We start from the raw sequence: 14,384 nt of genomic DNA, 5'->3' as shown, positions 1-14,384 counted from the left end.
CCATCCACATCGAACACCCATCTTTAAAATATTCGTAAAGTAACCCCAGGATTTGCTTTTCAGGGATTACTAATTCAACAATTCAATAAGATTGCAACTAATGAGCAATACACTGATTTTGCTGACCGGAACCAACCTCATCAGTCCATCACAATCATCACTGATAGCAACAACTCGCATGACATTCTGATTGAATATGATGATGTTAATGCGACCTCTCTGTTTTCCGCCAAGCCCGCAATCGTAGACGATGACACTGACAAAAAGTTCCAAGAAATACTTGAAACAGCCTACAACTGCACAAGCTCCGATAAGACTGATGACGAAATTAAATCACCAACAAGCTTGCTAGATCAATCGTTTCTCAGCACAAGCAGTGTAGAAGACTCGATCAAAATTTACAACGTTCAAACTGGGGAGATAGTCAAATGTAAGCCAGTTGATAACGTATCAGAGATTTATGATGAGAAAGTTGACAGCAATGACAACATTGATATACCTGATAAAAATGAGATGGGGATTGCAGACGCACAAGACATTAGTCTTACTGAGGAGGGAGATGAAATAGCATTCATGAGTGATGAAAATTCGATAACCCATAACAAATTAAGTGTTATCGACGAGTTTGAGGAGATTGCGTTGCCCAAAGTGAAGGAGTTGGCCAAGAAATTTGTGAGCATGGACACTTTAAACGACGAAGTCAAGGTTAGTGGATATTTGAATAGATAGTGTTTGATAAGATAGTGTTTTACAGGTTAACTGTATTTGTTGTTCTTGTAAAGATAGCAACATGATTTTGTTTTAGTAAAAGCACTAGATTATTTCAAAGCAAGTAGAGATCTTTAGTTGATTAAGAAAAATCGTCCTTATATCATAAACGGCTGCAGTGTCCGTGCAACTATGTACCTACTCTTTCGGCACAATAAAAACTAAAATCTGTTATCCACAGCCGCCAGTCCAGAACATAAAACGTAGAAAAAGCAAAGACAGTGTCCTCGACAAGCCACAGAGCAAGCTACAGTACATGCACAGTCTCACAGCCCGGAGCATTTCCCGGGAATTCCGGGAAGAGCTGAAACTATCCATGGCAACCCCGCTGAAGACCCCGGGTGGCTCCAACGACGCGCCTGATGGGGAGATCATGAAGGAGTCCAGTCGACCAGGCAGCCCCCTCCCAGAACCTGGCACATTGAAGACTAAACTGGCCTTCTTTGAGAGTCTCAAATCGAAGTTTAACACCAAGTAGGTCTGTGATTGTTGTTGAATGAGGTGATTCTGATTGTACGGGGGACACGATTGAGGATACAGAAGATTTAAAAAGGGTTTCCAAAGTTTGGTTTTCTGTATGCTCTTCTGTGTATGCCCTCGAGTAGGTATTAAAATAATATGTTGTTGCTGGTCAATAAGTATTGATTAAGATTGGAGAAATCAAGTGGCCATACACTTTTCTGAGCTCAGATGTTTCAGTGATTGAACTATTAATCCCACTAAATTTTATTTATTCATAAATCCAGTATGTTAACTACAACATGTTTAGTTTCAATCTAAACAAGTCATGTAGTTACAGAACTGTTAACTTGTATTAGAGAAAGGGCGATTGAGAAAATCACATTTAGAAATAAAGTGCAGAAATTATTTTCGAAAAATTGTGAGTTGATTGGTACTTTTAGAATTTTGTTAAACTAATATTTGGTTTTTACGATGACTACTGATGACACATTAAAATCGACCTTTTGTGCTAAGCACCTGTTAGGCTATCTATATACCTATTATACTCATCGGTACACAATAGTAATCATAATCATACCTTACCATAATATAGCATAATTTCAGATGTGTCATCTCATCATTAAAAATTTAATATTAATGAGTTTAAAATATTGTGAAGTTACAATAAAATGTTAATAGTTTGAGCAGTAGTTAGTAGGAAAATTAGGTATATGGTACGGTGAAATTTGTATATATTTAGTGCCATTCGAAAACAGAAAAATAAACCTTTAAATGTAAGCCATTATTAGCTAATGCCAAAGTTGTAAATAAATAGTAATTTGTCTAAGTTGGGTGAAAATATACGGTTATCTCTAGTGGTTGTGTCCATTTTAAATACATACATTAATGTAAGATAGAGGCGTGCCTTCTGAATATTACTTAAAATCATTTATCCGGAAAATATAAACTATCCATAGAAACCTACCTTTCATGTGTAATTAATTTCGTAAGTAAATAATATATAATTATTATACCTATATGATTGATTGTTATAAAATATATGGTCTTAGTTCATCAAATCCTCACAATTTTGTAAATAGTATAGTTAACTATTTGAAAATTAAACATTAAAAAGGCAAATTATGGTGGAAAATAAATCATCAATACAATAGATCTTTTATTATTACTTAGATATTTATGTAAGTCATCATCATCATCAGATGTAAGTAAGTATTAACACATAAGTAATATATTATTAAACAATACATAATATACCTATACCTATGCATCTATAGATGTCGATAGGTATCTTAAAAATATTATACTGTTGTACAGTAAAAAATATATTTATGAATATAAAAATACTGTAGGTACCTACTCGAATTCTACATCATAATGTATAAACATTCATAATCCGGATATATAGTAAGTATTACTTAAAAGTTACAAACAATAGTTGTATAACATTTACTTATAAAACTTACCTTTTCTACTTAATCAGTAGAATATCCCGAAAGTCTTATGAAAAGGTATACTCTCCATGGCATCCTTATACCTTCTCCTGTAGCACCACAAATAGTAGTCGATCAGGCTGGAGTTGGGGATCTCTGAGTTATCTTCTGCTTTGCTCGTGATCTTCTCTTCTATTCTCTTCTTGAGCAACTCCACGGCGTGTATGGAACAGCCTCTGATCTCTACTTCCTCGTCTGAACCACTTGGGAGAAGCTCATCTGGAAGAATGTTAGGTTTTAGTTCTAACTGTACTGTAGGTACTACTTAAATACCTATGGATGTGTGCGGAGTAGGTATGTACGACGTACGTATATTTGGTATACAGTTCGTATATGTTTCTACCCACTTTGATAAAATATTCAGATTGCAGAAAATGTTTTTCGATGAGAAAGGATCGAGATTTCTTTCTTCATTAAAAAAATGTGAAATACTTACAATAATTTAATAATATTAAGTTGCCCATAGAATAGTTCACAAGTGGTAAGTACCAACCTTTCTTCAACTTCTCCATCAGCTGGCCGGTGTAACTCAGCACTCCGAAGTACACAAGCACCTGCGGCACCCTGTAGTCGGCAAACATCGTCATCTTGTCAATATCCCTGAACTCCCCCCATCCAGTGCGGTCAAAGAAGTACCACAAGTCTGATACCAAAATTTGGGCTCTTTTGTAGAATGATACTGCCTGTCCATTATACTCTGATTCATCTCTGAAGCATGGAAAGTGCTCGATGACAATTTCTAGAAGCTTCACAGCTGATTTGTCTGCTTCTTTTATGCAAGTCTCGAAAGTTCCGTTGTACTTTTGCAGCAGTATAGGTCCGATTTCGTGTAAGACAGAAAGGCGTTTTTCAAATAATGGTATTTCAACTTTGTTATCCCCTCGAAAGATGTGTTTTAGTTCATCAGCCGTGATTTTGGAGTAAAATGCTGGATTCGTAATGTCTTGTCCTTCCTGAAATGTTATTATTGAAGAAATTAATATATCTGTACTTATTAAGTTGGTATGTTACTAAGGGTGGGTTGCACCATTTAACTTTAACTATTACAAACGTCAAATCTCTTGAAGATTGATCTCTCTCGTCAAGGGATTTGACGTTTCTAATAGTTAAAGTTAAATGGTGCAACCCACCCTTAGTATATTGATTTAATGGTTGTAGTTAAATAAAAAAGTAATACCTTAATAGCTCTATACAGAGCAGCTTCTAGGGCATAGTACCCTGTATGTCCATCCACCGTCCACTTCTCGGCTCCGGTGTAAGTCCAGAAACAGAAGTTGAGGGCATCAGTGATGAAGACCCAGTCGGCAGCGCGAGGGTGCTCCGGGGATGGATGGATGATGTCTGCTCCAGTGTCTGGGACTTCAAGCTTGCCTGTCTTCATTGAAGATAGCATCTGAGGGTTTAGTTAAGTGGAACTAGTTATGTTGGTGTAGTGAATATGATAAAAATAAGAATTACAGTTTAGTAGAAAGGTTGGTTTAGTTTTGAAGAATGGAATTATCAACATTGATTTGATTTGATTAAAGATCACTTAGTAGAACAATAAAGCTGGTGGTACTTTAAAATTTCTTACCTCTTTAGCAAGTTTATCCAGACCCTCTTCATGTATCTGGACATGTTTAGCGTGAGCAGCGATGTACTGCCCAGACTCGGCGGGGGGCAGGACGCCCTCGCGAACCATGCTTGTCGGTGTCAACTGAAATTATACACAAACAATATTGTACAAAAACGAAGTAGGATCACATCATACTCCTTGTGACTGAAATCAATGACTCGTAGCTCGTAGGATACATTAAGTAGGTATTGTATTAAAGAGAGTCATAAAGCACCTCTTTCCTCCTAAGGTTTATGATGATACGATACGATAAAGTTTGAAGAGGCCGGTCACTAGAGTGACTACGGGTGTAGGAGCCGCCACTTGATAAAATCATAGTTAGGTATTCAGTAGGTAATTACCTATTTTTTCTCTGTTACTAGGTATTTTATTATAAGAATAAAAGACATGTTACCGTGTGTGGTTATTGTTGTACCTATTCTTTCTATTCTTTCTGTATTGCGCTTTGTAAACAAAACAAACAAACAGCTGACCTTGACATTTCTGAATCCGCCGGTCAATCCAGTGAATCGTTCAGAAACATAACGTACCCGTGTACCTATTAATAAATAAATTATAAATATTTATAAGAAACCCTTTTTACGAATGGATAATTTATATTGGATAACTACTTTTAATCTTAATTATGCTTATGCTTTGCTGATCATACAAGGTCATGAAGGTATATGTGTTTAATTTCGTTACCCGGAAAAACGAATTTCCAAACATTTTGACATTCCGTTATACAGTGAAATTAAACATTTAAACTGATGCTCCGCTATCACATTTGTTCGTGTATTTCTCTGAGATTTACAATTTATTGATTTTGGCATGATAAGATAAAAGAAAAGACTAGACTTTTTATTTTATTTTACTAGTGCATGCATGCATGTTATCTATAAATTATTTTAATCGTGTAACGGAACGTAAATATAACCTCAAAAAGTTCAATCAAACATCAAAATAACGAGCCAAAAAAGCGAAGCAAACTGAAATTTTAAGTATTTTTTAATATTTCAACGATATTTATTGTTTACAATACTTTCCATAAAGTACCCAAAATGCCTTTAGAAGTTCAAGGCACATTTGTTTCACAAAAAATAAGCAGAGTTCGATGGATACCAGAAGAATACGTTGAAACTAAGTGCTTTTTCACCGGCAGTTGGGACGATGATGTGAATTCGGTCAAAGTTTGGTCTTTAGAGAGCCGTGAAGATGAAGAGGCTACGTATCCTCGTCAGCTCTCGGAGTACAAGGTCAGCGGAGACGTGACGGAGCTCAAATTCGTGGAGAACAATCGGATCATCGTGTCCACGTCCGATGGAAGTGTCCGATTGTTGGAAGTCAGTGCTTACGATAAACAATCACCGCTGAAAGAAATATACACTTGGAAAAATCTACATAAGTATGGGTGAGTTAAATTGGTTGTATTAATTATGTCAATTATTGAACTGTTGTAGTTAAGTGCTCTACATTATATTTTAACTTTAATTACTCTAAGTTTAAAACTCAGATAGAAGATCTTATTTACAATCAATGAGCTAAGGCTCCAATTTATTAGTCATATCAATAACACTGTAATACATGGAACAGATGCTGAGTGTATCTACCTATCATAAGTTTCCTTAAATCTATTTAACTATCTATTCCAGACCCAACAACTCATGCTCCTGCACCTCAGCAGACACCCTGGAGGGGGACGTGGTGACGGTTGGTGAGGATGGCAACATCAACATACTGAACTGTCGCCGAGGAGACGTCACCAAGACATTCACCGCCGCCGACAGCTGCACGCTGCATGCCGTCTGCTTCATGAACCATCATGAGGTGATTGCAATTACTTTCTTTTCTAGATCAATAGAAGCTGCTGCAAAGAATTGAAAACACTGAATCTCCCTTAGAAGTCCTGTGGATCACACAAGCATTGCTTTTTGGTGGAAATGGTTCTCCTCTCCTCATTGATCAATACAAATGGTGTGAATTAGTGTATGTCTACAATAATACTTTTATCTATTTTCCAGGTGATAACCGGCAACTTACGAGGCCACATGAAGATCTGGGACCTCCGCTCCACCAACAACAAACCAACCGCCTCATTCCTCCTCTCCGGTGACGAGCAAGCGGCCACATGCCTCATCCATCACCCGACACAGCCGCACATCATACTGGCCGGCAGCGAGTCTGGCAGTCTCGCCGTGTGGGACCTGCGCATGAACTCTTACCCTACTTCCCTGTTGAATGCACATTCTGCTGGTATGTATTTTAATATCTATTTTCCATATCTTATGCTTTTAAAGGATTATTTATTATTTGTGACTTTTCTAAAGTATCAATTTGTAAACCTATAGGAAGCCATGGTAAATATAATAATATATATAATATAATATGTGGGGACATCTTCACACATGGCCATCCGACCCCAAGCTAGGCAGAGCCTGTGTTATGGGTATCGGACAGCTGATATATCTACACAAATACATAGATAGATACATATTAAATATAAATATCAACACCCAAGACCCGAGTACAAATATTTGTCTTTAAACAAATATCTGCCCCAGCCGGGAATCGAACCCGGGACCTTCGGCATAGCAGTCAGGGCCACTAACCACTACGCCATTCGACCGTCAAATAGAAGTCTTAACTACAGAATAAATTATAAGCTGAGTTTCATGAGAATGTAAAATATTACTTGTTTAGAGTTCCCCTTCATAAATCTATCATACATTTCCTATCTCTCCAGGTGTAACAGAAATGCAGTTCCACCCAGAAAACCCTCAGAAGCTGCTCACCTGCTCCGTCTCCGGAGAGGTCTGGGATTGGAACATGGAGTCCATGACGAAGAGCAGCAAAGGACCAGACAACCAGATAGCCACCTACATGCCCCTCGATGACAAGACTAATATGATGGTGAACTCTCTGATGCCAACGCTACATAAAGCTATCAACACACTGCACTGTGATCGAGGGAGGATTCTCTGTGGCTGCGATAATGAAGCTGTGTATTTAATTAAGAACTTCAAGTATTGATGTGATTATTGCTGAGTGCAGTGAATAGACTGACGCTGTGATGTGAAGTTTTATAAGTCTGGGTGAGTTTGTTCTTGAAATGAAAGATTTTTCTTACTTGTAATTGGTTTATAATATTTATTGGAGGTACAATACAATACATTTCAGACCTTAAGCTATATAATTTCATTTTATAATACACCAAGTCAGTCTTTGCTTGTCTAGTCAAAGTAATTGGTAAGATATTATACAAAAAAATGTTAAATATAAAATTTACAGCCTAAATAATTATTTAACTTGGAGTAACTTAATGAAGGAATACATTCGTAACTTTAATCATTATCGAAATAAGGTACCATGTTGTAATTTTTTACACAATTTCGCCGAAACGGTAACTTTAATTTAAAAATGGCACCAGAATTTTTATTTTTAATATGGTCGTTATTAATTTTGAAGAACTTTTTAGATGAAGTCATCTCACATCGGCTCAGCCTTAAAATATAACTGGAATAATTATTTCGAGAGTAATAATCACTTAATTAAAGGTATATACCACTACAATAAAAATAAACTTAAGAAAGAAATATGATGAATATATTTGGCATCACATTCACATTTTATTTGTTTACCACACACTAAATGCAATAACAAAATATAATTAACACGGAGTATATTTTTATGCATTTTTCTATTACATATCACTCAATAAAAGTACCTATTTAAGTTAAATAATAATTAATAACACCAAGCACAGCACTACTTGACTGAAACATACCTGTGACTTGCTGCTGCAACAATCTCACAAACAATTTACACACAAACTCATTTAGATAAAATAATTAGCCAGCATCCATAGCCACAACCTACACAGAAATACATCACACATCGATAATACATACTTGTTCATTAAAAAAGTAATAATAATATATCTTTGTATAAAATGTGAGCACCGTAAAATATACTATTAAATCTATTGGTCCTTCCTTACATTACTTTTCGATCTCACGCTGATTGGATTTACTGTGGGAAATTAATAATGCTATGCTTTAAAAAGCTTCCACTTGAAGCTTTTTGCATAAAATTATTAAATTCACACTCCAAGTCCTTTTCACTCCCTCCACATCTGTATCAACAAGATGGCGCCGTTCCCGCCAAAAGTTCACAGATTAACTTAGAAAATAGGCTGCACGTCACTTTCACACAGACTAAAAATCAGTTCACTGTCTATTGGCCTTGGCCACTCAGGTGTGGTGGTTTCTTCTGTGTTGCGGCGGTTTTCTTTGCGCTGCTGTTAGCAATGACTGCGGGACTATCCACAGTTGTTCGTACCAGCGCATCAAGGCTTCTGTGATGTGACAGCTGTTAGCTGCTGTAGCCAGTTGAGTCTCCAGGCTGTCCGTCTGCTTTATCAGGAGACTGAAATGAAAGAAACGAGTTGGTTAGATATGTGCTAGCGTTGTATTGTCGAGGCCGAAACCATGTCCAGCTATAGAAATATTCCTGCTTATGTGAAACAAATGCTGGGATCGTCATTTGCGTCCTAACATACTCCTAACGTCCACTAGCAAAGTGGTGTTTTTATTGTGGGTGCTATCCGGTAGTTTTTGGATGAGGAAGGCAGTCTCGTTACAGAGGCCTTTGTCTAGCAGTGGACTATTGTTGTCAGAAGATTTACAAAAGTAGCCCTCTTCTTGACTTGATTTGGCAGATAAGCGATGCAGCTTAAGGATTGTTGATTGGCCAGTGGTTGTAACATAGCATTATTTAACTCACTTGGGCGGGAACAGCGTGGGCGCCACGATCATGGCGACATTGTGCTCCGTCATCTTGTTGACCTCGCTCCGCGCGACGATGGCCGTGACCAGCCGCAGGACCTCCCGCAGCGTGGCGCGTTGTTCCGCCGGCAGAAGCAGAACCAGCAGGTTCAGGGCTCTACCTTGAGTGGTGCCGGTGAGAGCTGGAATGAGAGATGAGGAATGTTAGTCTTGGTGAGTAAAGACTGGTTGATGTCGGGCAGTCTTGGTTGGATTGTTGACTATGATCTGTTGGTAGGAGGAGGAGCTGTGAGAGATGTGAAATATTAGTTGCAGGTTGGCCATTTTTACTGATGCCTATGTTGCGAGCTATCATCGGTCATCGCAGAACCAGATCTCCTGGAAGCACTTGCGAGCCAATTTCAGTTTTAGTCACAAGTTAGGTAATATACCGGTAGCATGAAAGATGCCTCCTGGATTGACGTCTCAACTCTACCACTTATCTGACTGACCAGCCAATTCTTCCACCCTAGTCCAGTTCTAGTGTTTGTCTCCGGCACGCTAAGAAACAGACACCACACTCACCATAAGTATGATAGAACAGCCGCATATAGTCGTTAGTGAGCGGCGAGTGCGGCAAGTCCCTCAGCAGCCGCTTGAACACGGCGGCGAGGTCGTGGCTGCCGGCACGCGCCGCCGCCGCCGCCACCGCCTCGCGGTCAGTGTACCAGTGCCGCTCGATCAGCGAGCAGAGGGCTTCGATCTGGAAGGAGTAAGGTGGTTAGAGGTGAACGTGGGAGGAGGCTTTAGAGATTGTAGGATACCGTTTCTTGCTGAATGAGCCATGTTTGTGATGAGAATATAACGCAGGAAGAAAATGGGGCAATTAGTATTAAAAGTGGGAGGAGGAAGCTATAGAGATTCTAGGATAGAGCTTCATTCTGAAAAAGCCATGTTGATTATGAGGACGGGAAGCAGTTGGTGGCAATATCAACATGATCATGGTCTATACATACCTACTGTACCTATCTGAATAGGTACTGACCGAATAGTTGGGAAATTTTGTCACTGTCACAAGTCCAGGCATATTTCTTAAGTTATAATATTTCTGTCATTCGGTCGGTCCCGTAGAGGTATCAAACTTACCTTCTGCTTGTTCCCGGCCACTCTAAGCAGCCCTTCATCTCTAGTCCGGGTGTGCAGCTCCCCAGCCAAACTAAACTAAACCCTGCAGTCCTCACAACAAGCTTACCTTCTGCTTGTTCCCGGCCACCCTCAGCAGCCCTTCATCCCTGGTCCGAGCCCGCTCGATGTAAACTAAACCCTACAGTCCTCACAACAAGCTTACCTTCTGCTTGTTCCCGGCGACCCTCAACAGCCCTTCATCTCTAGTCCGCGTGTGCAGCTCCCCGGCCAGCGCGCGCACGATGCTCGGCACGGAGCTCCACGTCTCCTCCCAGAGGATCATGTCCTTACGCAACAGTGTCTCGAGGGACACGCCGAATACATTGCCCTCTGGAATGGGAGGGAAAGACAAGTTTAGTGAACATGGTTATAGATTTTTGTGAGCAAATCTGTCCCTTGTGGTTGTGTAATTCATGGATATGGATCCTTTGAATGGAACCTTTGTGCATTTTCTCTTAAGTTCTTAAAGCATTTCAAAGCTTACCTTTTTCTATTACTTCCATCCACTTAGGTCACAAATTCACCTCTACTCTCAGAGTGATTTTAGATGTGCAGGTTTCACAACATCTTCACGGTTAGAGATGGTACACATGGGTTTATGACCCATGCATACCACACCAAACTAGACACCAAAGAATTTTGGATATATATCGCGGGATTCGAGCCCTCTCTCCTGGTAATTCGTGTTATCCAAATGACCTACCACAGCTCGAAAGGATGGTCCCCGATCATCATCAAGGCCATTTATACATACAACTATAAGGCCACTATAAACCATACAAAATCTCCCGCACCTTCTTTCCGTTTCTTCTTGGTAGGTTTCCGCTTGTGGAAGGGCAGGCCGTATCTGTCGAACAGCGTAGTAAGTTCTAGAAGCAGCAGCGGCGCCAGGCGTTTGAGCTGCGACTCGGGCACGCTCTCGATGTCCACCGCGCTGCCCGCCTCCGGCCAGTCCTGTACATAATCTAGGTTAATACCGGGCTTGTTCTTCTTTTCGTCGCAGCATTTTGTTAACAATTATTTTATTAAGTAATGCTATCTGAGCAAATCTATAGATAATTATGACAGCAATATTTAGAACCGGCTGTAAAGGCAGAGTTATATTGGGTTGGGTTGGTTGGTGATTCTACGAATATGCTGTACAGCTGTATGCGCTAGATTAGTTTAGTATTTATGTAGAGCAATCTGACTGAAAACTTATGTTCAAACAAATTTAATCTTGACCTTGGGTTTTCATGGGATAAGCCACAATACCAGTTGTGGTCCAGCAAATTTGTGCTTAATTTATTTACCTCCTCATGGTCTTGCATCTGTCGGTCGAGGTTGAACTTGTGCTCGAAGCTGAGCGGCTGCGGCGACACGGCGCTCTTGGCGCGCGTCACCACCGCGTGCTTGCTGCAATGTCACCCTTATTGTTAGTGTAGTACGAATAGGGGAATAGATGTAGGAAGAATAAGAGAATCCGAGCCAGTTACCAGCTCTTTACCCTTAATTGGGCAAGATGATAATGGAGCCCACATCGATTCGGCAATGAAAAATTAGAAGTAGTCTAGCCCTATTAAGGGTTAAAGGTTAAGGATAACATAAGCCATAAGGTTGCGTTCAAAGTGATGTTATCTGTTATAATCTCGATTGATCGCTAGAGCTTGAACGTATCTAAAAATACAGCTTTTGGTATCGGACTAATCAATGTGTGCCTCCTAACAGACATTTAGAGGATACACAGTTCCGGTCCTTTATCTAGAAATTGAAGATTGGAATGTAATGAATGCGCTTCTAAATGTGATGCCATTAGTAAAGGTACTTACACGAAGGGGTCGTTGTCCTTCAATATGGATCCGTTGATCCGTTCCTTCCCTATCCTCGGTCCCTGGACGGTCCCGTATCTTTGGTAACCTAGTAGCTCGATGCCCTCTGAAACAGATAACATATACATCAGCCTTCGCATCAAGAATTTCAGATCTACCTATGGCCGGGATTCTTGAGTGATTTTGACATCATCATTGTCAGCCAACACAATATCTACATATTACTTAGGCCCAGATAAATAGTCGTTGCTTAGCACTTGCTCAAACTAATGCTAAGCCAAGTACAACTTCACCTGAACTAAGTCGAGTTGCAATGAGTCTCTAAAATAGACACTACTTAGCGTTTGCTCGGCTAAGTCACTGTCTTAGAACCTGTTATGTCAAATCTGCGTCAAATATATATTTATTTATGTGTGGTCATGGTTTCATTCCGTAGTTTTTTAGCAAATTTGGTATAAATGTGGTCTGTGGATAGCCTGAGAGCTTAGAATAATAATTCCTTTCGACGACGTGCTAAGCAAGGGCCAAGTCTTGACAAATGTGAACTCGAACTCGGCTAAGTCAGAGTGCGAACTTAGTGGCATAGTCTGAGCTCAAGTAGTGTCTATGATAGTGAATTCGTGTTCTTAGCAGGTGCTTAAGCTAAGACTCCGTCTTAGTTTCGTCTATTTATCTTGGCCTTAGTATTTTCGAAGGTGCAACATAAGGTAGAGATACCCTGATGACCTACATCACCCAACCAATCTACCTAGTTGTCTCAAACTCAAACTCAACTCAAAAAAAAATTATTCATCGTAAAAATATAATTCATTTACATCGTAAAATTTTCAGATGAAATTTAATTTTTACAAACTACTCTCCGTTCGGATAAGGGGGGCTCTTTCAGTTGTATGCATATCTCGTAGTTGCTTCAGCTTTATCCTCGATATGATGGTAAATGTTTAAGGACAATGTGGAGCTCTACCTATTTAGTACCTAAATCTACTATGCCAGGATAATGGTCACATCCTGCAGCCCATACCCAGATGACTAGTCTACTCGCAGGTGCTAACGATATAATTCAAAGTGGCAACAAAGTCGCGTAGTTGCGCTCACTAATCAGCTAACTACATACATCTGGGTTCATTCACGTGTTTGTTTACACGAGGTCTGTTTATTGCTCGTTAAACTCATGGTGTTAAAACCACAAGTGGTTGTTTTTAAACATAAATAAATTTAATTTTGTGCCTAGTATTATTATTTGCTGTGGTTAATCTACTCGTTAAAGACCAAGATAATCACCTCATCTACTCTAAACTTAGACACGCCTCTTCTTAAGGCTTATTTAAACTTAACACTCTAAAGTCTAATCTATACCTACAGCCCATTCGATGAATTCTATTCTACATTTATTCATATTGACGCTTCAAAGTAAGGTCTTTCTGGTGCCATATTTACATAAAAATAAGAAATCAATAAAACTTTTTAACATAATTTCCTTAGACATTCTGAATCTCCTCACCCAAAACATTTCGGTACTCACCAGTATTAGTAGCAATATCGGCCCAGTGCAGGTCGTTGGGCTTGAACAGCTCGTGCATGGGCAGCGGGGGCGAGGGCGGGGAGAGGCGCGAGCGGCGCGGGGAGGGGGCGCTGGGCGTGCGGGCCAGCGGCGCGTGCGTTCCTACTGGCGGGAAACTGTCGCTGTGGACGAAGATATTTATAATGATCAAATCGGACAGGGAAGAAGACCCAGTCAGATAGCCGTATTACAGACTCTGAATAGTTTGGGGCCGGATGGCCGTGTATGAGATGTCCCCACAAATTATTAGATTAGCGTCAGGCGATAACTGCCCTAGGTGTGTTGGGTGTAATAATATTAAAGATCAGTATAGAATGAGTCATTCTTGTAGAGCTAGGAGGGTTAAGATTGATTTTATAGCTGCCGTGTATAATAATTATAACCTAGTAATTCATCTACGGTACTTAACTATGTATTCTTACATACCTACCAAGGTTTGATGAATGGCTATAGCACGCCTTCTTGTTAATGAATCATGATCATACAGTTTGGTAATCACAAAGTAATCAGCAATCACACACCGCAAGATTACGTGTAGGGGCACGCTGGCCAGTCGGCCACCCATTCATTTGTGATCTACTTGGAAGGATGTTTCGTAAAACAACAGCAGCCGGTGGAAATTAACTTCCCTCGTTATTATTGAAAATGTCAAGGGGCGATGTCGCAAGAGCCTGCGAGAAGGCTCGCCAGTGCGTAGCCTTTAATTATTCGAGGTTCATGAAAAAAATAACCTGTTGCGATTTGGGTTATGGT

General features: G+C 39.8%; 4 protein-coding genes across 15 annotated transcripts in view; 2 read left to right on the top strand and 2 right to left on the bottom strand.

The window, feature by feature from the left end:
* LOC105386820 overlaps positions 1–2,380 on the top strand; it is a 67,918-nt gene extending 65,538 nt beyond the window's left edge. For all 7 annotated transcript variants that reach the window (XM_048633543.1, XM_038112967.2, XM_038112968.2 and 4 more), the window contains 2 exons: positions 64–705; positions 950–2,380. In XM_048633543.1, the coding sequence (XP_048489500.1) occupies positions 64–705; positions 950–1,246 (939 nt within the window). In that variant the 3' untranslated portion in view covers positions 1,247–2,380. The remainder of the gene's footprint in view (positions 1–63; positions 706–949) is intronic.
* A 44-nt stretch (positions 2,381–2,424) lies between these two features.
* LOC105382206 (queuosine salvage protein) lies at positions 2,425–4,868 on the bottom strand. Of its 4 annotated transcripts, none has more exons than XM_048633547.1 (5): positions 4,809–4,868; positions 4,294–4,416; positions 3,898–4,113; positions 3,214–3,673; positions 2,425–2,939 (listed from the first exon to the last, which is right to left on the bottom strand). In XM_048633547.1, exons 2-5 carry the CDS (start codon positions 4,399–4,401, stop codon positions 2,707–2,709), a joined length of 1,017 nt encoding a protein of 338 aa, XP_048489504.1. In that variant the 5' UTR covers positions 4,402–4,416; positions 4,809–4,868; the 3' UTR covers positions 2,425–2,706. The 4 variants fall into 4 exon arrangements, with proteins under 4 accessions (XP_048489504.1, XP_037968344.2, XP_048489505.1 ...); XM_038112416.2 differs by lacking the exon at positions 4,809–4,868 and adding an exon at positions 4,677–4,789; XM_048633548.1 differs by lacking the exon at positions 4,809–4,868 and adding an exon at positions 4,550–4,570.
* Positions 4,869–5,199: 331 nt separating this feature from the next.
* Positions 5,200–7,498, top strand: LOC105386814 (nucleoporin Nup43). The gene is made up of 4 exons (XM_011557455.3): positions 5,200–5,725; positions 5,967–6,141; positions 6,336–6,567; positions 7,058–7,498. The coding sequence occupies exons 1-4, from the start codon at positions 5,376–5,378 to the stop codon at positions 7,342–7,344; spliced, it is 1,044 nt and encodes a 347-aa protein (XP_011555757.3). The 5' UTR covers positions 5,200–5,375; the 3' UTR covers positions 7,345–7,498.
* Positions 7,427–14,384, bottom strand: part of LOC105386815 (rho GTPase-activating protein conundrum) — a 64,801-nt gene continuing 57,843 nt past the window's right edge. For all 3 annotated transcript variants that reach the window (XM_048633052.1, XM_048633053.1, XM_048633054.1), the window contains 8 exons: positions 13,593–13,753; positions 12,071–12,176; positions 11,555–11,657; positions 11,057–11,216; positions 10,426–10,592; positions 9,663–9,840; positions 9,097–9,280; positions 7,427–8,739 (listed from right to left, as the gene is read on the bottom strand). In XM_048633052.1, coding sequence (XP_048489009.1) covers positions 8,565–8,739; positions 9,097–9,280; positions 9,663–9,840; positions 10,426–10,592; positions 11,057–11,216; positions 11,555–11,657; positions 12,071–12,176; positions 13,593–13,753 — 1,234 coding nt within the window. In that variant the 3' untranslated portion in view covers positions 7,427–8,564. The remainder of the gene's footprint in view (positions 8,740–9,096; positions 9,281–9,662; positions 9,841–10,425; positions 10,593–11,056; positions 11,217–11,554; positions 11,658–12,070; positions 12,177–13,592; positions 13,754–14,384) is intronic.

This window comes from Plutella xylostella, chromosome 5 (assembly GCF_932276165.1).
Source record: "Plutella xylostella chromosome 5, ilPluXylo3.1, whole genome shotgun sequence".
Classification (NCBI taxonomy): domain Eukaryota; kingdom Metazoa; phylum Arthropoda; class Insecta; order Lepidoptera; family Plutellidae; genus Plutella; species Plutella xylostella.
This window is presented reverse-complemented; position numbering and strand designations above follow the sequence as displayed.

Bases quoted from the DNA above. Each gene is read 5' to 3' on its own strand.
- LOC105386814 (XM_011557455.3), top strand. From the start codon at position 5,376: ATGCCTTTAGAAGTTCAAGGCACATTTGTTTCACAAAAAATAAGCAGA. The intron at 6,142-6,335 runs GTGATTGCAATT...TCTATTTTCCAG, and splicing joins GCTTCATGAACCATCATGAG to GTGATAACCGGCAACTTACG. The intron at 6,568-7,057 runs GTATGTATTTTA...CTATCTCTCCAG, and splicing joins GTTGAATGCACATTCTGCTG to GTGTAACAGAAATGCAGTTC.
- LOC105382206 (XM_048633547.1), bottom strand. From the start codon at position 4,401: ATGGTTCGCGAGGGCGTCCTGCCCCCCGCCGAGTCTGGGCAGTACATC. The intron at 4,114-4,293 runs GTAAGAAATTTT...CTAAACCCTCAG, and splicing joins TGGATAAACTTGCTAAAGAG to ATGCTATCTTCAATGAAGAC. The intron at 2,940-3,213 runs GTTGGTACTTAC...ACATTCTTCCAG, and splicing joins GATGGAGAAGTTGAAGAAAG to ATGAGCTTCTCCCAAGTGGT.